At 38.2% G+C, this 27,831-nt stretch overlaps 1 protein-coding gene across 3 annotated transcripts in view; it reads left to right on the top strand.

Annotated features, from left to right (window-relative positions):
- LOC126482333 (uncharacterized) overlaps nt 1-27,831 on the top strand; it is a 488,737-nt gene that overhangs the window by 151,132 nt on the left and 309,774 nt on the right. For 2 of the 3 annotated variants that reach the window (XM_050106394.1, XM_050106396.1), the window contains exons 3-6: nt 819-959; nt 4,128-4,163; nt 6,576-6,758; nt 25,520-25,663. In XM_050106394.1, coding sequence (XP_049962351.1) covers nt 819-959; nt 4,128-4,163; nt 6,576-6,758; nt 25,520-25,663 — 504 coding nt within the window. The remainder of the gene's footprint in view (nt 1-818; nt 960-4,127; nt 4,164-6,575; nt 6,759-25,519; nt 25,664-27,831) is intronic. The other variant, XM_050106395.1, reaches the window with a different exon arrangement.

A 27,831-nucleotide genomic window follows, 5' to 3' on the forward strand; every position in this document is an offset into this window, starting at 1 on the left:
TCGATTTGCAAAACGACCTACAGAGTATCGATGGATGCTGTAGACTCTGGCTGCTGACCACGAATTAAAATAAATTTAACAAATTGTGCATATATAGCAAAAGAAATCAACTACTGTACAACTACACTATTGATGACAAACTGCTGGAAATAGTATGTAACGTAAAATATGTAGGAGTAACTATCCAGAGCGACCTTAAGTGGAATGACCAAACAAAACAAATAGTACTAAAAGCAGATGTCAGACCGAGATTCATAGGAAGAATGTAAAATGTTACTCATCCACGAAAGAAGTGGCTTACTAGGCGCTTGTTTGGCCGTTTCTTGAGTCTGTTCATCAGTCTGGGGCCCTTACAATGAAGAACTGATAGAAGAGTTAGAGAAGATCCAACGAAAAGCGGCGCGTTTCGTTACAGTGTCGTTTAGTCTGTGGGAGAGCGTTGCAGAAATGGTCAACAAACTCCACTGGCAGACGCTATAAGAGAAGCGTTTTGCATCATGGATAGGTTTACTACTGAAATTTCGAGAGAGTACTTTCCAGGAAGAATCGGACAACATATTACTTCCTTCCACATACATCTCGCGAAACGACTACGACGAGAAAATTCGAGAAATTAGAGGCTTAAATAATCATTCCACCCACGTGCCAGAGGTGCCCTCCGCTACACACCGTTAGTTGGCTTGTGGAATACTGATGTAAATGTAGAAATGATGAGCATGGATGTAGTTGCATGTACGTGTGTGTTGCTACCTGAGAAAATAATGGATATTAAATGTGAAAACCGTCACCTAATACAATATTCCATTCTACTTTAACAGGGGACCTGATGGACGAGGAGAATGTTCTGGACTTCCTTACGAGCCTGGAAGCCATGGACCTTCCCGATCGCATCGAGGAAGTAAACGCTCGCATACTCGAAAAAATCGTTCAGGACACCGAATATGTGGCCGTATTATTCTGTAAGTATGTGAGTCTGAGTATTTTCTGCATAGAAGAACTACCCCTCAAATGTTTTACCAAATACAAAATGCGGGGCAGGGAGTCTGTATAATATATATTCTGTTCGCTACCGCACATTAACCTACAGATCAAAGATAGATATTTGCGTAGGATGTAGCGTAATTAATAGCGAAAACTGACACGAGTGAAAATATATAATAGAAGCAAAAGCTTTCTAATAAATATAAATTCACAAAGAAACCGTTTGCTTTATAGCTGTAATCACGAAACATCAGTGCCTGTCTTGTGAAGAAGACCTTCGGACATGTATGCATGGTTGTCCAGAGGAACTCTGCATCACATTTCTTAAAAACACAAGCAGTGCAGTTTCGTATTTATGGGTCGATACCGGGCCTCTGACCTACAAATAAAATGTCACCTCTCTGCGGGAATAACATTAATGGGATGTACGGGTGTGTTACATGAACGACGACATATAGAAGTTTGGGTCTGACCGTGAGTTATGTTCAGATAACCGACCACTCGCGTAAAGCGGTAATTCCTGATTCGAGTCCTGTTCCAGCACAAATTATCATTGTCGTCATTCCATTAATACAGCTGGAGGTACGTAGTTCATACTCGTCACTGTGTATACATTTCATGTCCATAACTGTACTTTGTCGTTACGACTCGCTACTGACTTCAGTATGAAATTATTGTCCTAGATAGTACAACAATGTTTGGAATGTAATCTTTTTGGTTAAATCCTCATCTAGTTGGGCTCGACTTTCACCCACTGCCTACCTTAACACGAAATGCAAAACTAATTCAACACGTTATATGCTACAATTTACTGCACACCGTTGAAGGAGATGTTCTATGTGTCGTCCTCGATTTGGGTGCAATACTGTATTCTACTCGTAAATCTTGACAAGACACCCGGATAATCTCGTAAATTGACAAGCTCCAGTTCTTCAACTTGATCAGTGGGTGTACTATACATGTCACTTTCGATCTTTTTCAGAAGGAAAAATTCAGAGGACTCACGTCAGGAAATTTTTTAGGCCAGGGTACAGATTATCCCGGAACTATCCATCTTAAACCACGATGCGCTAGATATCGTCTTACAGGAGCAACAAAACGTGCCCGTGAAATTTGAGCCCAATTGCGTGGGGATTTAGTCGAAAAGTTTACATTTCAAATACGTTTTTACTAACTGGGGCAATATTTTACACTGAAGCCACTATCACCTCGTAACCAAATATTCGCATTTAGCTCGCAAATGGTTCACTTGCGGACCCGAGTTTATTGGAATGTTTTCGCTCCATTTGTCGTATAACTTCACACATGTCGGTTTCCGCTCCTAATTATGCTGCACCGTGTATAGTACTCGAAGGCTAAGCCATATATCCTAGTAGTTCTCATCGTAGGCAAAATAAGATTTTTGGACATGTTTGTTCCTCACGTTACTGAATTTTCTATTAAATATTGTTACTAAACAGAGCAAAAATATCGCTTTGTTACCTTTGTAAAGATTCGTGACTGAATTAAAGTACTGCAGTTTGTAACGATGTAGTGCCTGTAGAGTTTACTCGAGAGGTGACTCGAAATAAAACTTAATTAATAACTAAAAAATATTTGTCTTTAAATTTGCAAATAAGAAGGGTGTTTGTTTGTTATAAATTATAGTAAGATACTAGTCAGTACACCCAGATGAGGCAGATTTACGTTAGACACTGGAAGAGAATTGCTGTGGATCGCCAGAAGAAAATTACATTCTGCCTATTGGAGGTCTGTATTTTGGAATCAGTACCCATTTTCCTTTGTTCTGTGGGCAGCACGCTACCTATTTAAGTCCTTGTATCACACAGACCACAAACCTTCTAGTAATCCCATTGTTGTCATACCATTAATAAAAGTCACAAAAAGACAACTCAGAAGAGAAATTATGTCAGTAGTGAAGCCAGGCGGTAGGCTTATCCTGCAGATAAGATTTACTTGGTTTTAGAGCCCCACACTCGTTGGAATTCCGCATTATTCGTTTAAGATAAAAAAAAGAATAATAGCCTAATTCGGCAATCATGCTTTCAGTATACTGCAATGTCGACCGGCCACTGCTTGATCTATTGCCCTATGGCAAATACTAAAAATAATAATTGAACAGTTCAAAAGTTTTCTTTTTTTTTTTTAACCTTGCGAACGTCAGTATGCAACACTATGATTCCGCGGCCTCACACTTGCATTGGGAGCCGCCAAAGTTACTACCATCGCTGATGCAAACCCGAGTGTACTCTGGTTGCTGAAATAAGCTGTGCAAAAATTATATTTTTCTAGATAAAACTGTATATATTTCAAAGTATGACTGTCAAAAACTGCTAATAAAACATTAATCGTAGCCGATAATCCGACTGAGAGTGAAGCTAAAGTACAATAATGGTTCGTTATTCGGCATTGGATTCTGAGTTTTCACAGAAGTGCAGTGCCTCTCTGACTAATATATTTCCTATGTTTTTGGAAATCAGGAAATTTTGGAAGCTATGTTGTGCCTCTGTTTTGTGATATATCGTGTAATTGTGTTTAACAACTACTAAACCAATTGTCAAATTAAGAATTGTGTGTTTATTACTGAAATACTTTTTTTATATTTTCCTCTACTTCCGAATATATGTGTAGTTTTTATGTATAGTATTTGTGTGAATATATTCCTTTTGTGTGTATTAAATGGAATCCCAGCAGACACAGACTTTTAAAAATGTACTGAAACTTTTAAAATGTGATAACATAAGCTTTGGCCCTTCTGGGACTACGTTGTTCGAAAGCCAAATCGTTGATCGTAAAATAAAATAACACCTAAACGCCAGACTGAAAACAAACCTGGTAGATCCAGGCATCAACTTTGTCTAGGCACCACAAACGATATACTCAGACACTGTCTTTGTTTCTTAGATTAACTCTAAAGCAGCTGAGGTGGTACTAAGGCTCATTACGGCATATGATTAACTTCTGATTTACAAAAGTTATTGTACTTATAAGACAAAGTACGTTTGCAGTAGGCTCAAACGTTTCATCCCATTTACCGAGAAAACTATATGTAATTGAAATGGCATGTGTCTGCTGTGGATGTTCCAAGTTCAGTTTGACCCCAATGTGTTCAATTTCAATGTTTTGTCTGTCTGTTGTACCGATAGGTCCTGACGCGAAGACTTGTCCTACCACGGGGTCCAGTAAGTATTACGTGCCATTGTATGGACGCTTACAGCTAACTACTTAACGACCTGTCGCTGTTGTGGGCAGAAATGATTAAGAATAATAAAAAAAAAGGATTGCTTCTTGTTTTGTTCAGAAAGTAACATTTCCCATAAACTCGACAGAAAACAAGGGCATTCCAAGAAATCAGTTGGAGGTCTGCGAAACAAAATCAGACCTATTCTGCAGTCCTACATGCCATATCTGAATCCTATAATTATATTGGAGAAGTCAAAATTAATGTCTGGCTGTATCTTTTCGTTATACGCTTTCATTGACCATGCGTATCTTGAATGAATACTGGATTATGAATTGTGCGGCAGACGTTTGTACTTCTTTATCTATCACATCCTTTTCGGTAATTATGACAGAAGATAACCGATAGAATATTGTTTATTTTCATAAATGAATTCATGGACTCTTATGTCTAAAACACACATATGTACACATGTAATGTACAAATGACTGCTTACAATGTTATTCAATACAAGACATTAATGTCATGTGGCTGGAATATTTCAAACGGTCGATGGAGCCAAACTTACATTGGTAGGGAATACTACGAAACATTCTGCTGTCACAATAGCCAGGTCAACTAAATTACTGCCCACAGCTTTTTATTCCTCTTTAAAGGTTGGCAGTGCATCCTCGATTTTCACGTCACGCTTCCAGACTGAAAGCCTATCACCTTTGTTTTACACGCCTGTTTAACTATACCATGGAATCTTCTTTATTTTATTTTCTGCTTCTTTTTATTTTGTTTTTTATTTTACTGCTGTTAATACCTACAAAATCTGTGCTCAATGCTTTGTGGAATAACATGCGTTCATGTTTCGCTTTTCAGGCATTTCTTCTTTCTTTATGTTACTTACAATCAAAACACAAACATCATATGTTTGAAATGAAAAAAAAAAAAAAAATTAGTCGGGATAAATTAACACAATTGAGACTTAGCAGCATTAAGTATAATAATTACTGTATGACTGTCTTACGCAGAAACTTTATTATAATTATGAAAAAATACTTTCTATCGAAAGTAACTTGTAATGCAAATATCAAAATATATTTATATTTTCATACATGTTCTATACAGTTCTTTCGGAAAAAATTGTATCTTTGATTTTGAAATATGTTAAAGCATTCCATATAACAAAATTTTACTTGAGAACGTCTTATTTGATTCATTTTGTATACAAAGTAAAAGAGCAACAAGCCCACATGCATATAGCGACCTGAACACTATCATTTAATGGTACAACTACTCAGGCTTTACATTACGTACAAGTGCCATATCTATTTATTACTTATTAAGAAAAAACATAGTGGTGGTTAGGCTCAGATAGATGCGTAATGTAACACATGTGGTGCCAAGCTGCTGATGTAGTAGCGTGTACTAGACGCACTTTGGAGTGCATGCTTTTTGAGGCACAGGTTTCCAATGTTTTGGCACAGTTGCCACACGCAGCTGTTGCCGTATTGTTATTTAAGTCGTCAGCTGCTTTCATCGCAGAATAGTGCTTACTAAAAGTCTCTTGCATATCTGTCTTCTTGTTATGTGAGGTAAATTCGAAAAGCTCTCTTATTTCCGACTGAGAACACAGAATTGTCTGCCTAGGTTTCAACATAAATAATTATCTTCTTCACATTTACTCATATGAACAAGTATTGTTTTGTGAAACAACCTTTAATATTATATTTCCGTATTTTCGAGATCAATTCTAATCAAGGTTCCTATCTCGCACCGGCGCAATATTGTTGACAAATAAATCGCGTGAACTGCTTTGTTTCTGGCAAAAACAGAAGTTATACCAAATGATCGCTCTGCAACTTCGGTAGGCAATGTTGCAATTGACTGGCGACATAATTTCAGCACAAAAGTCAGATACTACCATCCTAAACTCAAGCAGGCAACGGCAGTTTTTTATATATCAGACTAACTTGGCGAAACCTGAAACACCACTTGAGACTTGAGAATTCTTTGCCGTGTGCCTTTCCTTCAGAAGGAAACATTTAAATTCAGCTGAGTAGGTAACGTGTTTAGGAACTATTTCCACACACATTCATCAGTATCCAGGAGCATCACGCGAAACGAGCTACCATGTTAATAAATTCCTCCGTCGGTTTTTTGTAGAAAAATTTCATATTTTAGGATGAAACATTAGTGGAAGAAAAAGCAGTTTGATTACGGTTCACCTTTGAATAAAAGAACCGAGATATAAAAAAAAGAAAAGAAAAGATTATGTAACAGTTGTTGACGCGATGTTGACAAAGAATGCTTTTCAACAATGGGTAAAAAGTAAGCACTGTGAGAGCACTAACAAAACGATGAGAGCTGCTGGCGGCTAGCGAGTAGTATGCTGAATTAAGAGAGACTGCCGAATGACCCGCAGACAGGCCCGAGTGCAGAAAGTGCGCCAAGGCGCTTTTGGAGCTGGAGAACATCGACGACGAAGCCGACCAGCTGGGCATCGGGTTCGTCAAGATAGCCGACGAGAGCCTCGCTGAAGAATACAACCTCGGGAGCCTCCCTGCACTGGTCTACTACCGCAACCAGATCCCAATCATCTATGAGGGTAAGTCACGTCCCTATGAATGTACAATTATTTGTATTAGCTTTTATTACTGTGTTGCCTATCTCATAGAACACTCAAACATATTATATGTCCAACTGGGCATAGGAGCGCTTCCCGTTACAGTCAATATTTTACCGTCACCGTCAGAACATAAGAAAAAGCTTATATAGTAAGCCTAAAAATCTGTCTACATGAATTCGCATCTGTTTCGGAGAAGTGTACACTTCGGATAACACAAATTTATGCTCGATCGAAACTTGTCGCACTCAGTACTTGCCCAAAGCATTCGAATAAGGCCACCGAGCCAAGTAGTCCATCGCTCATACTCGCTTTCAGCAGGACCGTAATTCAAACCACCGTGCGGCCATGTAGATTTATGTTCTTCGTGCTTTCCCTAATCACTTAAGACAAATGCCCATACGGTTCCATTGAGAAGAAAACGTCCGGTTGTCTTCCTGTCGTTCTCCAATCCGAGCTCGAGGTCTGTCTCTAATGACATCGTCTCTACGGATTGTTAAAGTCTACTATTTCTTTTTGCCTTTCAAATGTGGTCCTGCTATGCCGGCGACCAGCATTTTGAACAATATGAACGAGAAGGCATTTACGGCAAGATCGACAGACAGAATACCGTTCCACACTTCGAATAGCGTACAAGGAAATTTTCAAATAATTTCACTGGGTACTGACCTTGAGATCCCGAAGTTACGGTCGGATATGCGTAGAAATTCTGTAACTTCGAATAAATTTTTGGGCAATTCAAATAGTGCAAAATGGTTAGTAAATCTATCAAAAATGCTAGATCACTTTTTACTTCCGGCTTGCAGTATATGGAATTTGTTACAGAATAGGCTAATTTCGTTAGTGTATTTTACTAAGCAATAGGAAAAAGAATTCAAAAGCATAGCTAGATATATCAGCTGCAACTTTATTTCTCTTCAGTAGCTATGAGATTGTAAGGCATAGGGGTTTGAAAATCACATTGCCTAATTAGATACATGCCCTACTCAAAGTGGTATGAATTTTTCCTTCCTCCAGTTGGTGAGGAAATTACAATTCAACGTGGTTTCCGAATCACAGTGCAATTTATTATTTTTTTCACGTAGCCATAACTTTTAGAAATTAGATTAGTACTGTATCATATTCTGGGTCAACTGCGCGCATTCACAAAGAAAATTCTCAGTCCAGTAAAGGATAATCAGAATGATCTGTGGGGTCAGTTCGTTAACCATTTGTGGGACGTTATTCAAGCGTCTTGCTCTTCTAATTCTGGTATTTCTATTTACTGAACCATGGCTGTCCGTCGACATTTATCCAGAGAGGTATTAATGAGTGATGGTGGGGAGGAGGACTCTAAAACTGCCATTTTACATAGCAATTCTAAAGCCATAATACTATGTTACTACGATCAGCCATGTAATGTTACAATTGGCTAAACGAGATGTTTAGCGGGATCACTGGAAATCGTTTCTAGAAATGTATGAGAATTCCGTAATGAATAAAAATGATGTAGGCCTACGCCAAATCACAGATGGGGGAAGTGGGACGGACGGGTGCTCCCACTTGCGCAGGTTTATGCATGGCACTTATTTAAAAGGAACTGCAATCATCACTCGAATACTCGACACGAAAACTGGGATAATACTTCCATCAGTAAAACAGAGTGAGACTGCCTTGTACAACATATTCCGTTTATTCTATAAAAGAATTACAGTAACCAAAATTCGTTCATAGTATTGTGTTATTCATATGCAAGTGCGAGATCTATTCAAACAAATCTGGAACTGTGCCCACAAATTTTTTCTACGCCTACCTTTTACTCATTGTGTTTGGTTTCTTCGTAATACTCTCCTCCACAACTGATACACCACTCCCAATGCCGTTTCCACTCCGGAAGAAGTCTTTGGCGTTTCTACTTCCGGAAGCAGTCATGGCACGCCTCTTGCTGGATGGCGCGAAGCTCCGTCCTTCGAGTTTTCCTTTACCTCGTCTATCGTTGCAAATCTTCGTCCTTTCAACGGGGTTTTCAACTTAGGAAATAAAAAATCTGGAGAGTAAGGAGAAAAAGGCAGCACAGTGATTTTGTTTTCTGTGCAATAGTACCGCACCAACGGGGAAGAAAGTGCGGGTGCGTTATTGTGATACAAAAGCCATGAACTGTCTCGCCAGATTTCAGGTCGTTTCTTTCTCGCATTTTCTTGGAGGCGTCGCAAAACGTCTCAATAGTTCCATCAATTAACAATTGCCCCCTGTGGCACGAATTCATGATGAGCTACTCCTCCAAAGTCAAAGGAAACTATCAGCATGGCTTTGACATTTGACCTGACCTGACGAGCCTTTTTTGGTCTTGGAGAACCTTTTCCGACCCATTGTGGAGACTGAACCTTGATCTCAACACCATAACCGTAGATTCACGTCTCATCACCAACTACGATTCTCTTAAAGAACATCTGGTTCTCATTTGCGTGATCCAAAAGCTCTTCACAGATTGCGAGGCGAACATATTTCTGATCTTGACTCATGACCCATGGGACGAACTTGGCGGCAACACGATGCATTCCAAGCTGCTGTGTCAGGATTTCATGACTGAAATGTTACATTCTACTGCAGTCTCGCTTCGATTTCTACGCACAATTTCGTTGACGTTCTTGACATTGAGCATCGTCGGTAGACGTCGAAAGGCGTCCTGAACGAGGGCCATCTACAATTTCCGCCCGACCATTTTTAAACCGTGTGGCCATTCGTAACACCGAGAGAAAGCACTCATCACCGTAGGCTTCTGCATCATTTACTGTGTCTATAGTAAAAGTTTTCTTGAGTTTCATGCAAAATGCAATGCAGACGCGTTTCTGCTCTAACCCTGCCATCTCGAAATTCGCAAACTGTGCGACACAGCGTTCTACTCAATACAGTACTGAACAATAACTGAAAGACTTGCAATAATGAAACTTCCGGCAGTTTCACATTAAACAGAATTGTGGGCAGGGACCTCAACCGCATTTCGCTCCAGCGCACCATTGGCATGAAATTACGAATGTTCCGGAATTTTTTGAACAGACCTCGTATTACGCAAATCTTTTCTTCTCTTGTAGTTTTTATTTCAAACTATTTCTCATCATTACGTGAGTTATGTACAGACTCGTTTCATGACCAAGTATTATGGGCTCAGATGGCCCATGGAATCTAAGAACAAATGAGTAAATAAATAAGTCTAGATATTTTCTCGCTTGTGGAAGCATTTGATTACGTTTTCTAAAAGAGGAGTCGAAGCTGAGACCTGTAGCGGATGCGATCGGACGTGCTCTTCCGTACTGCGTCACGTGCACTAAAATATCAGTGTGTCTAAAATTGTTGTCATTCCACTGCTTAGTTATTACTGTTACTGATCATCTATCCAAGTCTGTTACAGTCTAGCATTGATTTCGTGGCAGTTAAGTTGCGTCAAATGGGATTGAATACGGAAAAGAGTACAAAGGTCTTCCAAAAACGGCTCACTGCTCGTAACAAACACTCACTCTTGAACACCCAAAGGTCAAGAACGTAGCAGTGATCAAGAGCATACTAAGACTTAAACCCTAAAGGACAGGAATGCGGCGGTGTCATAGTTCCAGTTCCCACCCACGCAGCCCCATTTCCGCCCTTGAAACAGCTGCATACCCATATGACAGTACACTAGACTCTCGCTAATCCGGCCATTCCTGGCACAAATGGATGCAGGATTAGCGGAAGTACCAGATTATTGAATGTCTGAAATTTATTTTATTCATTTATTTTGTTTTTTATTTATTTTGAAAACATAGGGGATATAGTGTACTCTACTTTATTAAACCGAAGGATACAATTTTAAAACATAGAGGACTATACAGTCATATCACTCACTATAAAACTAATTTTTAACTGTCGCAATGATGATCCGCGATGGTGACATATTTTATCACGCAACCGCTTACAAGATTACATCAGTACTGCATGTATCTGCTTGTTGCATAATGTTCTCCAGGACGACCTCGGCAGCTTCAGCACCAGCAGTGTGAGAACTCCATCTCTTAAAGTTTGGTCTGTATCACAGTTTACCTCATTCATAACATCTTCATCATCAATTTCTTCTCCTCCTGGAAGGTTGTGGAACATGTCAATGCACAAAGTAGTTGATAATTCCGTATTGACTGGCTCATCGCTGCCACTACTGGATCCAATTCGGCATCAATGGATAGCCATAATTTTCTCCAGCTCTTCATTGTGGCAGCGCTCTCCACTTTATCCTATGCTTCGGCTGCTTGGAAAACATCACATACGTTAATTGCTTTCCACGCCTTCAGCATAGTCTCGATAGAGACGTTTTCCCCTTCGTTCAGCAAGGAGACGAGAAGTGAATGTCGATAATGACGTTTAATTGATTCCATAATTCCCTGTTCCATGGGCTGAATTAGGGCTGTCACAATGGGAGGGAGAAAGAGTGCTTGTACATGTATACCATCGCACTTGAGAGAAACATCTGAAGGATGACTGGGAGAGATGTCAATTATAAGGATAGCTTTCAGTGGAAACTTTTTCTTCTTTAGCTCTTTTCTCACTGCTGGTGCAAACGTTTCATGGAACCACCGAGAGACTATTTGTCTGTCCATCCACGCTTTCTTCTGAGCGCAATACTACACTGAATATTTATGTCAGTATGTTGAAAACAACGTGGATGTTGGGATTTTCCAGTCACCATAAGAGGTAGTTTATGACTCCCATTTGCATTACAACACGTCATTAATGTTACGCGCCGTTTCTGTTGCCTGTAACCATGAGCTTCATTCTCGTTCTTGGCAGCTAATGTTTTTGAAGGAAGCATCTTGTAAAAGAGTCCCGTTTCGTCAGCATTATACAAGGCATCAGCAGTTAAATCTTCTTCCTCTATTATCTTCCGGACTTTGTTTACAAGCTGAGGCCCCCCCGACGATCTGCCGCATACCAAGTCGTTTTGGCCTTTACTGTATTGTTGTATGAACCATCTATAAGCAGCTACATCCAGTTCTACTTTCTAACTCTTTCGTATAACCCTCCGTTTTCCCCAACTCACTCTCCATTTGTGTTGAGTACTATCGAATAACATCTTCTTTTTTTTTTTTTTTTTTTGATGTCATAAATAGTTGCTCGTCCAACATTGAACTCAGCAGCAATGGCTTTCTGCGAAGAACCTCGATTTAACTTATCTAAAATTTCGAGTTTCTGCTTGAGGTCTAGCGTAACGTGTTTCCTTTTAGAAGACATGTTTCCTAACTGTAAAGAAAGCTACAATTTCAAATACAGTATATAAAGCATTGTGTAACTAAGTATTGTTGCACACGATAATTCATTGTGCACGTGTTTTTGGATGTGCGTCGGATTACTGAGAGGCCGGACTATCGAGGGCCGGATTATCCGAGAGTCTAGTCACTAGTGTAATTCCACAGTATAACTACCGTCGTGAGCGTTCCCTCATTAATACGATACAGTTTCTCACACTTCTCTATACAAATCAGCGAAAAGCTGGCACCATTCATAACAAAAGCCATAAATTTGTGTAAAGTTAACCATACTTTCTTATTAGTTCGGTATTTGTGATACATACTTCTTCACTTCGAGAAAAAGGTGTCTGTGGATAAAATAAGTTGCTACGTCATTTTGTTCCTCATGCAACGCTGTATATTATAACAGTATAATTGTAGATGACGCCAGTAAATTGGAAACTATTACCGATACGTGAACAACGAGAACTTGCAAGGTTCAGAGTTTAAATATAACATCCAAACCTAAAAATAATGCAGTAGCTGAAACTGTTCAAATAAATTAACTGTACCGTTAATGTATCCCTGCTTTGTACTGTTTCAATATACTGATTTAATAAGAGTGTTTTGAATTTCGCTTAATGGTTCTGCCCTATTAAATGACGACAAAATATTTTCTACGTATCCTAACTGCATCGCGTTGATTTCAACAATTTGACTTAATTTCGACCAAGAATTCCGAGCGCATTAAAAGTGTGGCATACAGCAATGGGTGAATTAATTTACGACACCTAAAACCAACTATTTTCTTATCCCTGGAGTGTTTGAATTTTTTTTCAAATTTCGTGAGAGTAAATTAATTTAAATGTGTGACAGATGACTTACGTATACCGTTGCAATGAATGGAACACATCTCTTGCTCCGAAATCTTCGTAGCTGACAGTAAAAACCCTTCTGGAGTAATTTTATCCGAAAAACTCACAACGACAACTGAAATTCAAACTCTTCCAAAGTTCAGGAAGCGACATTAATATTAGTGGAACAGATGATAAACTTCTCTGGATGTGCTGTAACAGATGAAAATGGGATGTTCCAAGGTAGGACTTCTATTCCAAAGAAATGTCTTTCTCGTCGTGTCAATTGATCGTAGAATTACGAGATACCGTCACCTAGTTCGCGACTTAAAAACAACAACTTATTTTGTTTCTAGATAGAAAATGCGAGATTCAGATTGCTGAATCGTACGCTGTCGCTATCGATAATGTTATGACAGGTTTGATATGCGTTGAACCTAATTGTTGCAGCAGCCGCAAACACCTGTTCTTTGTTGAATTGTCTTCGAAGCATCTGGAGTCGAGTGACAGTACGAGCGTGCATTTGTGTGCGAATTTGTTTTTCGCTCTTCTGTTTCTTTATAAAACTGTGCCTTGGATTCCGTTTCGTCTGTTACTGTGCTTGAGAGAACTGCAATCAAGTATCTGTTTTCATTCTCACACTCATAATCAGTACCTCGTTTCAGGAGTTACATTTGCTGATTTTATCAGTGCTTCCTCAAAAATATACTACCATAGTGTCAATTGCAGCTAATTCCCGTGGGCAATTATCCATCGATTGAAGGTAATTGTTAAATTGAAGTGACAGATAACTATTGCAAACAGTTGGGAAATAAGTGACAGATAAGTATTGCAAACAGTTGGGAAATGTATCTGTTCTACGTTTAAGGAAAAATCATCATTTGATGCATAATCCCTAATTGATCTGGTCCTCTTGTTGCATATTTCTATATGGTATCTCTCACAAGACTGACCACATAGTGTACACTAGCAAAGGTTTGACGGTTCGTGGTATGTTGTATTTGCACAAATTTCATGGTGGAATCCGTGTACTGCGAGTCTTGTAAGTACGTGTCTCATCTCAAAATTTGCTGCTGTCCAAGTGCGGTCGATCATGGCCACGGATCCATAGAATTCGGTTGGTACTTCCTCTCTTTTCTTGAGTAGTGGTCTTAGTAGGTTCTCCGATGCTGATGTGTTGGGAAGTAAGAACATTGACCTTAGATCCTCGATGAAGAAAGATTCTCGGGCGAGAAGGTAGACTAATCTTGATCTTGTGGTTTTTGCTACCCCTAATGCTCTTTTGATATAGGTTGCTTTTACTCTTTCCAATGTTTCTAAGTTCTTTTCATTTAGGTGTATCCATATGATTTCTATCCCATAAGCCAGTATCGGTATTATTTTTGATTTGAAGAGTGCCATAGCTGTGTCTAGATTTAGTGTTCTGATGGAACTTATTTCGTTTATCGCTCTGATGGCCTGTGTCGCTTTCTCTGTTGTGTGTTTAGTGAAGCACTTTGCGGACGGCTGGAGTGTTATCCCTAGATATTTGTAATCTTTTGTGATTGATATTTGCTTTCCTTGTAGTGCAATTCTTGTCGTTTTTGGGATGTACCCGCCTGGTCTGAATACCATCATTTCCGTTTTGTCGGTGTTGATTACAAACTTGTGTTTTCTGCACCATTTTTCCACGTCTTCTATAGTCTCCTGTAGTTTCTGTAAGTTTTTTGAGCCTATCACGATGTTGTCCGCGTAGGCATATGCTTCGACATCTTCGTCATGAGCGATTTCCATAATGTCCTTTGCTGCCAGAATGAACAGGAGCGGGCTTAGTGGGTCTCCTTGGAGTACTCCCTTTGTTTGCCTTATTGGTTCAGACAGGTCGAGGTTGTCCGAGATCCGTATCTCATTCCATTCATTTATGGAGTTTATAATCCTCGTCCAGACGCTGTCTCTTCCCAGGGTTTCGTCGAGCATCCTTTTTACTAATGATCGGTCGAGGAGGTCGAAGGCCTTTGTGAAGTCTATGAATACAGCATAATATTTTTGCTTCTTATCGATGGTTTCCCATATGTTTTTTAAAAGCAGCTCCACTGCTGTGATAGTGGATCTTTTTTCCCTGAACCCGAATTGAGATTCTGGGAGGTGGTCTTCCAAAGTGTGTCTTATTCTTCCTGTGAGTAGTTTTGTGAATACCTTAAAAGGGTTGTTTTCCAAGGCTATTCCTCTGTATTTGTTTGTGTCCTTTGGGTCACCCCTCCCTTTGTACATTGCCCTTACTATTGATTTTCTCCACTGGCCTGGGATTTTTGCTGTTTCAATGCATTTGTTATAAAGTTTTGTCCAGGTTGGTGCTAGCAGATGGGCTGTGTCTTTAAGGTATTCGTTGTAAAGCATGTCCGGTCCCGCTGCTTTCTTCCTTTTTGTTGATTCAATGATGTTTCGGACCTCATTCGGAGTGAGTGGGGACCAGGCTGCCATCTCTTGCGGTGTGAGCTCTTGACTTGCTAACTGTGCTCCTTCTCTACCATCCTTGTTGAGAATGTCTTTGAAATGTCTCGTTCATTCTTCCATGCTTATATAGTGTGACTGTGCCTGCTTTCGGGGGCGGATTGCAATGAATGGGTCTCTCCTGGCTTCTTCAGCTACTCTTCTTCCCTCTTCTTCTCTGTGTGCCATTCTCTTCTCCCTTGTTAGTGTTTTGTAGGATCTTCTTTTCTCAGCATATGTTTGTAGTAGTGAGTGATTATCTGTGTCCGTTTTTAGTCGGTGTAAAGCTTGGAGTACTTCTTTTCTTTGCTGATAACACTTGATCGAACCATGGTTTAGCTCTTCTCACTTTCCTGGGGGTAGTTGCTTGCTTTAAGAGTTTCTCCAGTTCAAGTGCTGCCTCCTCTACTTTTGAGTTGTCGATTAAGGACTCAATTTGTTCTATCTGGTCGTGGTATTCTTCCACTTTCCTTGGATCCAGTCTCCTTGAGAGCAGTCTCTTCTCTTGGTTCTCTCTTGTGGTTTGCATTCCAAAGTGGGCTTATGTCCCCTTTTATGTTTCCTCTTATGAGGGCGATGTCAATAGCGGATGTTTCCCAGGATTTCAACACTTCACTTAATGGCGCGCCTGGCTTGGTGATTCCGCTTACTTAATGACAAACTGTTACGTACTGGTAGTATCAGTGCAATGCCGTGATTTAAGGCACTCAGTTGTGATGACAGCAGTATGTAGCACCGCCAAAGTTGCTAAAATTTATGTAATTATTTTTAATAAACGTGTCAGAAAAACACCACTAGAGGGGGTGCAAGTCCGTGTAAGCGGAGAAATTAACATTTCGCGTGTGTTTTATGTAACCTCGAGAAATGCGAAATTGCGCCAACGAAATAAGTTTCAGCATTCAGACTGAATGTTCTACACAGGATACCTGCAGTAAAGCGTTGAAGTCTCAGCTTGCCTGCTTAGTTAAAACATAAATAATGTTATACCGTAATTTGCAGTACGTTTATTTATTTTTTTTAAATTTATTTATTATCATCCCAATGATCACATTTGTGATATAGGATTTGTCAGGGTACATTTTAACAACTATATAATATCTTTACAAAATTTGTATCTGTGCTGAATTCATATTAATTTATCTTATGTTTAATACAATATACAACTAATAAGTGTTTTTATAACATAATTTATTATGCACTGATGTAATTTCATTTGTCACATTAACTTAAACATATATTTTATACAGTTGCGCAGAGATATTCGCTTATGCTGTAATAGCATTTGTCAAGCATGTGGTTCTTTAGAACAGTTTTAAATTTATCCTCATTTTCCAACTCTTTGATACGTTTTGGTAGTGCATTAAAAAGCTTGATGCCTTGATTACATACATGTTTCTGGCTTCGGGTCCTTGTTACAGCTTGTATGTGGAGATCTTTACATTGCCGTGTATCGTAATTATGGAAGTCTGTATTGGCTTTCATTTTGTCCTGATTTCTTATGATCACCAACAGACATTTCAGAATGTATAATGATGGAATTGTTAAAATTTTCAATGCTTTAAAAAGGGGCCTACAATGTGTTTGAGGTGGGCTGTGGGTCATTATCCGAATAGCACGTTTTTGTCATTTGAAAATTTCATTTAGACGACAATTTGTTTTTCCTCAGAATACTATCCCATAAGATGCAATGGACTGAAAATAGCCAAAATATACTAATCTGGTACAGTCATTACTACAAACTCTTGAAATTATTCTAAGCACAAAACATGCTGAATTTAGTTTTAGTGCTAAGTTCACCACATGGTCCTTCCAATTAATCTTCTCATCAATGTGCATACCCAAGAATTTTGCACACTGTACTCTTTCAAGTTGTTTGCCCTCCATGGTGGGATTCAGGTCGTCCTGTTCACTTATTTTTCCATATTGCACATAATTAGTTTTTTTTTGCATTCAGTGTTAGCTTGTTAGCACTAAACCATTTTTGTATATCTTGTAGAACATGGTTCACAGTACTGTGCAATGACTGCTTCGTATCACTAACTATTAAACTAGTATCATCAGCAAATAACATGATTCTAGCTTTTCTCTCTGACACCTGAATATCATTAATGTAAATGAGGAACAGCAAGGGGCCTAATACACTTCAGCACGGCATACTTTTGAAAAAGGTTGAAGCTATAGGTATCAGAGGACCGGTAAAAAAGTGGTTTGAGTCTTATCTGGAAAAGAGGATGCAGGTGGTTGAAATTACAGCACCAAATATTAATCAAAAAACTAAACTAAGATCAGATCCAAGGGAGGTCACAGTAGGAGTACCCATATTATTACTTAATAACTTTGCATTTGCAATTACTCTGCGGTATATTTTCCTATACCTCTTTACATATTCTATAAAATCAATATTTGTACACTCCCTCAACTCTGAATTCAGTTTTTTCATGTTTTCACATGATTTCTTAATTCCAAGAGTCATCCAAGAACTTGATTTTACGTATCCAGTAGACTTGATTCTGGTCAGTTTCTTTGGGAAACACATCTCAAAGTTCATCATATAAATCGATGCAAATACACTATATGCCTCATCTGCACTTGACTGTTTCATAACATCTAACCAATTTTCATTTTCTAAGATACTTATGAACTGATTACAGCTGTCCACAGAGAAGTTTCTTTTGTAAATATTATTTACACCTTTATCTTCCTTCGACCTTAAAGGGATTTCAATGGTGAGAGCATTGTGGTCAGACAATCCTAAATCTATGTTTGTCACCTCTATGTCAGTTTCTGACATATTTGAGAAAATGTTATCTATAAGGCTATTGGAGGTGTTTGTTATTCTAGTTGAATTGTTTATGTGTGGTGACATGTTGAAACTCTTTAATATGTCCAAAAATTGCCTTTTTTGTTGACTTTCAACTAGAAGATTAATATTGAAATCACCACAAAGAATAATCACAGTTTCTTTTTTGTAAATAGTATTTAGCAACAATTCTAATTTATCAAAAAAGACTTCTATGTTTCCACATGGTGATCTATACCCTGTTATGACTATGACTTTTTTCATCAGGCCATATAGCTGGACGGCACGTGCTTCAAAACACTTTTCAATACTTAAGTTCTCTGCTTCACATCTCTTCTTAAATTCTAACTCTTGTCTAAGGTAAATACCGACTCCACCACCTTTTGCAATTTTCCTACTATAATTATTTGCCAGTTTAAATGGATTAATATGAATACTACTAATTTCTTGGTCCTTACACCAATGTTGCTTAAGTTATGATGATTAATGTTGCTAACTAGTGCGTCACTTGCCTTAGGCCTTGCTGATAGTTTTACAAATTTTTGGTGCCGTTAAACGTGGTGCAAAATTGCCCTAAATCTACAGTGTAAAAGAGAAAAAATATATAGGCCCTAGGCTTATTTTAAAATTTTAACTTTCGCACATTAAGCAGCTACCTCAAAGACAGAAACCAATATATCCAAATGAATGTAACCAATCGACCAGGAATTGCTAATACTGTACAGTCATCTACCCAAATCACAGAACATGGAGTTCCCCAATGCTCAGAGTTGGGACCATTATTATTCTTACTTTATGTAAATGACCTCCCCTTAAATATACACAATAACAGAACCTTCCTATTTGCTGATGATACCACAATTATGATATCCGACTCAAATGAACATCTTCCAGAAACAATAAACAGGAGCACAGCACAACTAAACTCATGGCTTTATTCAAGCAGAAATGGCTCTGAGTACTATAGGACTCAACTGCTGTGGTCATAAGTCCCCTAGAACTTAGAACTACTTAAATCTAACTAACCTAAGGACAGCACACAACACCCAGCCATCACGAGGCAGAGAAAATCCCTGATCCCCCCGGGAATCGAACCCTTTATTCAAGCAGACTGCTCCTAAATATAAAGAAGACAGCTAGTATCACTTTCCACACAGTCCAAAATAAAAACCCACCAGTACCAAATATCTCATTGAGTGATGATTAAATCAACTATATAAAGGAAACCAAATTTTTGGGGGTTACCATTACTGACACAGTTACATGGAAAAGTCATATTGATATAACCTGCACCAAATTGCGTAAAGTATGTTTCATGATTAGGCAAATGAGGAATATTGTTAATGCCAGCATGCTCACACAATGTACTACGCTCTTTTCCACTCTGTATTTAGCTACAGAATTATCTTTTGGGGCCACAGTGCAGAAGCAGTGAGGCTGTTTAAACTCCAGAAATAAGCAGTTAGAATAATATTATTCAAACAGCAGAAAGAATCTTGTAAACTACTGTTCCAAAATATGAACATATTACCGCTCCCATGTCAGTATATACTGGACCTACTTTGTTTCACCAAGAAAAATATTAGCAACTTAGATATAAGCTCAAACTAGCACCAACATGATGCAAGGTCAAAGAGCTGTCTACAAGTAATTCCCCATTCAGCAAAACTATACAGTAAAGGTGTCAAATGCGTTGGAATAAAACTCTACAATCATCTCCCAATAGCAGTGAAGAACCTTACACAAGTGAAGGATTTAAAGTAAAACTATAGTCACTCCTAATTAACCACACAGCATACAGGAATTCCTTGAAAACAACCTGCTATAAGGAACTGCTCAGCAAAAACATCAGGTAATGGTTCAAAAACTATTGACCTTACATAACATAACTGAATGTAAGTTTTATTGGTATAAATGCTAAATTCTGGTACAGAATAAATATAAGACCTAAGTACATTACAAATGTGATATAAACATGTAATCATTTTGTAGATTCATAGACATAATGGATCCCAAACTATTGACCTTATGTAACATAACTGAATGTAAGTTTTATTGGTGTAAATGCTAAATTCTGGTACAGAATAAATATGAGACCTAAGTACATTACACATGTGATATAAATATTTAATCATTTTATAGATTCATAGACATGTACCTCTTCTTATAAATACCTGATATGTATCAAATGACCTGTCCTATATCATGATGTGCATTTCTGTACAATCTATGATTCAGAGGATCAAAACAAATAAATAAATAAATGAACGCTGCCTACGGGCTATCAGCATGATGGCTTCATAACAGACAAAATGCTGCCTTAACTGTTTATGGTGATCAGCTCAACTTTACTGTAACGCTTGAATCGGTACATTTTGACTGACATTCGGAAGTAAATTTTTGAACATATCGGGTTGACATTTCTTATCTGGTTTATAGGGTATCCTTTAATTTTTATTCTTTTCTCGTTATACGAAATATAATTTTCGTCATTCCAGATTTCATTATACCCTATATAGTAGACCTAGCATATTTTATTAGTTTTAAGAACCTTTTTCTGCCTCAGTGGCAGGGAAGTGTTTCTAAGTTAGCTAATGACTAACAATTTATTGTCATTCAAGACTTTATTTGTGTGTTGATCTCTAGTGTGAATATTTGCCACTACACAGGTATTAGCCATGATATACAGCTTGTGATGTCATTCATTAAATGTTACCACATTAAACTAAAAGTCAAAGATTTGCATTTTGTTTGGAACCATATTTTCAAAGTTAATTAATACTAATTTCACCTGTTGCATAATTGCCAGTGTTCAGCTGCTGCTAATTTGCACAGTAGCCTGGATGGCTGGGAACAAAAGATTTTTATTTTTTATTTATTTGTTTTTTAATATTACTTTGTTAGCGGGCATGCAAGTCAGATGAGGGAAATGGGATACTTCTTCCAATATGATCAAACCTAGTGAAGTTCTGTGGTGTTAAAATAAACATTTTTTTCATCCAATAAGGCCATTGGTAGCAAAACACAGTTGTATTCAAACCTATATTCTCGATAACTATTGTTTTATTTATTCTTGTTCCTTTGCTTTCTGAACACATCTGAAATTTCTAGGCCACATCATTTCCACAATCATGTCATTTAGCTAATAGTTTTCTTCTACCAACAACATGTACGTGATAGTGGACCCCCCGCCCTAAATTTTAGTTGTGATAAGACTGATCTGTAGCATCCTCTGAGCTCTAGATTATGTTGAAGCTGATCATTTGGCTATTTTTTGGCAAAACCAATGGATCTGAATGCAAAATAAAGGTTGTGGCTACACACTGATATTTAGTATACCGTAGTCAAATACCTATGTTTGTGCCATATTAAACATGCATCTACACTACATGATTAAAAAGTATCCGGACACCCCCTAAAACATATGTTTTTCATATTAGATGCATTGTGCTGCCACCTACTGCCAGGTACTCTAGTGACCTCAGTAGTCATTAGACATTGGGCACTCTGCGAAACTCACGTGGTCAGGTGACTGGGTGTTATTTGTGTCATAAATCTGTAAGTGAGATTTCCACACTCCTAATGATCTCTAGGTCCACTGTTTCTGATGTGATAGTGAAGTGGAAACGTGAAGGGACACATATAGCACAAAAGGCATACACGCCGTCCTTTTGTCTGTTGAGTGGCAGAGACCGCCGACAGTTGAAGAGGGTCATAATGTGTAATAGGCAGGCATCTATCCAGATCATCACAGAGGAATTCCAAACTGTATCAGGATCCACTGCAGGTACTATGACAAGATAGGTGGGAGGTGCCCATAAGCCACACATCACGCCGGTAAATGCCAAACGACGCCTCACTTGGTGTAAGGAGCATAAACATGGGACAACTGAACAGTGGAAAAATGTTTGTGGAGTGATGAATCATGGTACACAATGTGGTGATCCGATGCACTGTGTTTCACAGTAATCTCTGTCTTGGGCATTACCCTATCTCCCACATTTAAGCATTTCAAATCTCATCCAGTGCACTCTCCAACAATCAGTCTTTCCTTCTCGTCCCGTCTGGTAAGTCTCCCCTGACTCTGGGAGAGAACTCTCCTCATTTGCTAAACCTCACCAGTCCTTTTCCTTTACCCCTCTTCCTTCCTCTCCAAATGCTTCTGCCAGAAGGAAGAACCACTGGCTGTGAAAGATTGCAAATTTAAATACTTTTAAATGTGTGTTCTCCTGCCACTGCCTGGTAAGTATATATTTATCTCTTCAATTACATTACATCATTACTCTGCAATTCACAATTAAATGCCTGGCTGAAGGTTCATCAAACCACCTTCAAGCTATCTCTCTACCATTGTTCCACTCTTGAACAGTGAACGCGAATAGCAAACACTTAAATCTTTCTGTGTAAGCTCTGATTTCTAGTATTTTATTACAATGATTATTTCTCCCTATTTATGTGGACAACGGCATGGTATTTCGTATTCTGAAGAGAAAGTTGGTGATTGAAATTTTGTGACAAGCTCTTGCTGCAATGGTACATGCCTTTGTTTTAATGATTACCACCCCAACTTGCATATCATATCAATGAAACTCTCACCTATTTCATGATAATGCAAAACTAGCCGTCTTTGGTCTTTTTCAATGTCCTTCTTTTTTTATCTTATCTGGTGAGGATCCCGTACCATACAGCAGTACTCTAGCAGAGGACAGACAAGCTTAGTGCAGGCAGTCTCTCTGGTAGACCTACTGCATCTTCTGCCAATAAAATGCAGTCTTTGGTTTGCCTTCCCCACAACATTATTTGTACAATTGTTCCAATTTAAGTCATTTGTAACTGTTATCCCTTGGTATTTAGTTGAATTGACAGCATTTAGATTTGTGTGGTTTATCATGTAAGAGAAATATAATGGAAAACTTTTCATGCTCATATTGATGACCTGACACGTACACTTCTCCTTATTCACTGACTCTTGACACTTTTGCACATACAGCTATTGTGTCTATGTCATTACAAAATTTAGTTTTGATCTTCCTGCTGACTTTACTAAAGAGTAAATGACATCATCATGTGCAAACAATCAAAGAGGACTGCTCAGATTCTCTCTGAAATCATTTATATATAGATTAGGAACAGCAGAGAGCCTATAACACTTCCTTGAGGAAGGCCAGATATCATTTCATCATTTCTGTTTTATTCTATGACTGTCTATCAGTTGCTATAAATTATGTCCTTTCTGACAAGAAAGCACATAACTGAGACAATACTCCATAGGCTTGCAATTTGTTTGGAAGTCCCTTGCGAAGAATGGTGTCAGAAACTTGTAGAAACCGAGAAATACCCTGTCAATAGCACTCATTCCTTCCTGTGTATACAGACTAGTTGTGTTTCACAAGAACAATATTTTCTGAATCATTATAAAAACTTAAACCACAAGGTAAATTAAGAACACCTGTATCATACGGTGAAAAAAAAAAAAAAATTTCTCAGGAATATTTTGGTGCATATTACGAGGGCAGTTCAATAAGTAATGCAACACATTTTTTTTCTGAAACAGGGGTTGTTTTATTCAGCATTGAAATACACCAGGCTATTCCCCAATCTTTTAGCTACACAACACTATTTTTCAACGTTATCTCCTTTCAATGCTACGGCCTTACGCCACCTTGAAATGAGGGCCTGTATGCCTGCACGGTACCATTCCACTGGTCGATGTCGGAGCCAACGTCGTACTGCATCAATAACTTCTTCATCATCCGCGTAGTGCCTCCCACGGATTGCGTCCTTCATTGGGCCAAACATATGGAAATCCGACGGTGCGAGATCGGGGCTGTAGGGTGCATGAGGAAGAACAGTCCACTGAAGTTTTGTGAGCTACTCTCGGGTGCGAAGACTTGTGTGAGGTCTTGCATTGTCATGAAGAAGGAGAAGTTCGTTCCGATTTTTGTGAGAACGAACACGCTGAAGTCGTTTCTTCAATTTCTGAAGAGTAGCACAATACACGTCAGAGTTGATCGTTTGACCATGTGGAAGGACATCGAACAGAATAACCCCTTCAGCGTCCCAGAAGACTGTAACCATGACTTTACCGGCTGAGGGTATGGCTTTAAACTTTTTCTTGGTAGGGGAGTGGGTGTGGCACCACTCCATTGATTGCCGCTTTGTTTCAGGTTCGAAGTGATGAACCCATGTTTCATCGCCTGTAACAATCTTTGACAAGAAATTGTCACCCTCAGCCACATGACGAGCAAGCAATTCCGCACAGATGGTTCTCCTTTGGTCTTTATGGTGTTCGGTTAGACAACGAGGGACCCAGCGGGAACAAACCTTTGAATATCCCAACTGGTGAACAATTGTGACAGCACTACCAACAGAGATGTCAAGTTGAGCACTGAGTTGTTTGATGATGATCCGTCGATCATCTCGAACGAGTGTGTTCGCACGCTCCGCCATTGCAGGAGTCACAGCTGTGCTCAGCCGGCCCGCACGCGGGAGATCAGACAGTCTTGCTTGACCTTGCGGCGATGATGACACACGCTTTGCCCAACGACTCACCGTGCTATTGTCCACTGCCAGATCACCGTAGACATTCTGCAAGCGCCTATGAATATCTGAGATGCCCTGGTTTTCCGCCAAAAGAAACTCGATCACTGCCCGTTGTTTGCAACGCACATCCGTTACAGACGCCATTTTAACAGCTCCGTACAGCGCTGCCACCAGTCGGAAGTCAATGAAACTATACGAGACGAAGCGGGAATGTTTGAAAATATTCCACAAGAAGTTTCCGGTTTTTTCAACCAAAATTGGCCGAGAAAAAAAAATGTGTTGCATTACTTATTGAACTGCCCTCGTATGTATAAAAATCACCCATAAATGTAAGGAAGTCAAAAATTAATTTGCAGTTTCTTAGTACTTTATATTGAGAGGCATTCAGTGTGTTGTCTTTCTGGGCTGATCCTTTATTTTACTTAAGTGATATCTTGACTAAAATTTCAAAATGTAAAACCCACATTCAGTTGCTTGTCAACTCTCTAGATTAGATTAGATTTACTTTCATTCCAATTGATCCGTAGTGAGGAGGTCTGCCAGGATGTAGAACATGTCAGAAAAACAACAATACATGACAAATATTTACAACTAAAACAAATAAGCTAATGAACCATTCCGCAGGTCCCAAGTGGGATGATCGTCATTTTTTAATGAACACTCTATGAAAGAGTCATTTTACAAATAGTAATGCACTGAATTTAAAATACAAAAGTTTTTTATTTATTTATAACGTAATAAACGTGTAGTACAACTACTATAATACTTATTTACAATGAACACATTACTGCACTGAAATGGTGCAGAAGCTAGATTGTACTCTCTATATACTCTCTATATATACAGGTGACCTAACAAAAGAAGAAGATGTGCTGGAATGGCTTGTGCAAAATAAATCTACAGGTGATGAAGAAGATGTCATTGAGGATGTCACCTCCAAAACACTGGAGACACTTATTTCTTCCATAGATAACCTGGTCGTCCTCTTCTGTAAGTGAAAAGTAAAATTCATTGTTTCTATGTAATTTATTTTCCTAATAAGAATAATGGATGCTTATTACACAATGAAGGCAATAGATAAGGTTGCTGCATGAACTTCAGCCAGTCTGCAAGGTATTGTTGGCAAAGCACAGTTAGGATGCAAAACAGAAATTTTTTAGACTGCTACATTCATATTTGAGAATGAGATGTTAATGAAAGAAAACATTGTGAAATAAGAGATATGGCTAACACTTTTAGGAAACATGCAACAGCATTCAGAAGCTCTCTCTAGAGTGGAGAGGTAATTGAATGAACAAAAATCAAGGATAGCAAATGCCATATAAATTTTGCTATATCTCAAGGCAATATTTTATCTCATTTCCTGTTTATGTTGCGTGAATTACTTCTGAAGAATCCTAAACAACAGTCACCATATTATCATGTATGCTGATAACATGTCTTGTGTATACTGGATACACGGTTCAGGTACACTAGATACAGAGGTAGAAAACCTCATTTGTAAAGCAAAATGTCACTTCAAGAAAGAAAATGTAAGAGTCAACTTAGCAATGAGAATTATGGCTGATGCTAACATCCTAAGAGCATAGCATGCTGAAGACGTTCTTTTTGATATTTGTATTTTCACTCCATGTTAGTTGACAGTGTTCATTCCTAAAAATATTGTGTTTGCTACCAATCTATAGATTTATCATCTATGCTTAAAGTGAAAGAGTTGTTCCGTTTTTTATGCAGTGCATATAAGACATGTAGCACACAGATTGTTGTGTTTATTTCTAGAAAACAGTAGACAGAAGGTAGCACAGCCTTATGAGTCAAAAGTTCAGAATGGAATGAGACACAGCATTTTATTTTCAAGCGAGTTACCAGTAAAAAACGTAGTTCCTCAGGGTTCAATCCTGGGCCCATCACTCTTTCTGAGTTATGTGTATGGCCTCATTGGACATGTAAGCCTAAAAAAATCTATACTATTTTCTAATACAGTACTACATTACTCTCTGCATCTAGCATAGAAAGTTTGCAGTTGACAGCAGAAAATCCTATTCCAATACATACAACACAAATTAAAGTTATGTCTCATCTTTAACTTATCAATCTGATCAACATTAAAATAAAAAATTATAGAAAATGTTAGTGCCAAGAAAGTTTTGGGACTGTGAATTCAGCAGGACTTGAAATGAAATACACACGTGAGTAACAAGTTGAAAAAAACATTGCACTTTGAAAAAAGAGCACTAAAGATAAGTCATGGCTTAAAAGATGGAATTAAGGTCAGCTCAGTTTCTCCAGTACATTATCTTATCAGAAAAGTGTAATCCACTGTGACATAATTTTATACAATTACAAACTAGAACAAATAAAAATTTCTCAAGAGCCAGTATTCAAGAATCAATTAAAGGCATCCCTAGTAAAGCACTGCTTTTGTTATGTACAAGAGTTTCTAAATATACAAAATCAGTAATTTTTCTACAAATGTTCATGAATCAACTAAATGTATCATGTAAGAATGTGTATATGTATGTTTTCCTTTTTTGGTTTATATTGGATGTTAACATTATGACATGTTAAACCTATTCTTTTTTTCCTTGTCCTGTAGCACTTGTGTAACCTATGCTGTGCAGAAGTAATGGGACAAGGGTTTACTAGGATAATAGTGAGAATTTTTGCACTTTCCCCTTCAAGGATTCCATCTTGAGAGATTTGCTGGCTTTTACAAATAAAGTTGGCAGTAGAGCAGTTTTTGTGGAGGGCATTTTTTTTAATACATTGAAGATATGACACACTGATCAAAGAAAATATGAAATAAAGTACAATACAATATAATACAATACTAATCTTATCCTAGACAATAAATTTTTAACAGAATGTCAAATAACTGCACACTTGCAACAATGAAGTATTAATGAACTTCCACAGTTTTAACAATTGATCTGTTAAACTGAGTCAGTAGCTTCCAGATTATTCAATTGCATTGTTGTTGTTGTGTAAATTACGTGGAAGCAGTGGAAGTATAAAAGATTATATATAAAAAATTTGCTCTTGGTGTAGTGAATGACAATGAATCTCAATGTAAAGAACTCAAATAATGGAAAGAATATATACATTAAATGAAAAAGAAGCCCATATTTTTATATCATTGCTTCAGTAACATATCTATG

Source organism: Schistocerca serialis, chromosome 5 (genome assembly GCF_023864345.2).
Source record: "Schistocerca serialis cubense isolate TAMUIC-IGC-003099 chromosome 5, iqSchSeri2.2, whole genome shotgun sequence".
NCBI lineage: Eukaryota > Metazoa > Arthropoda > Insecta > Orthoptera > Acrididae > Schistocerca > Schistocerca serialis.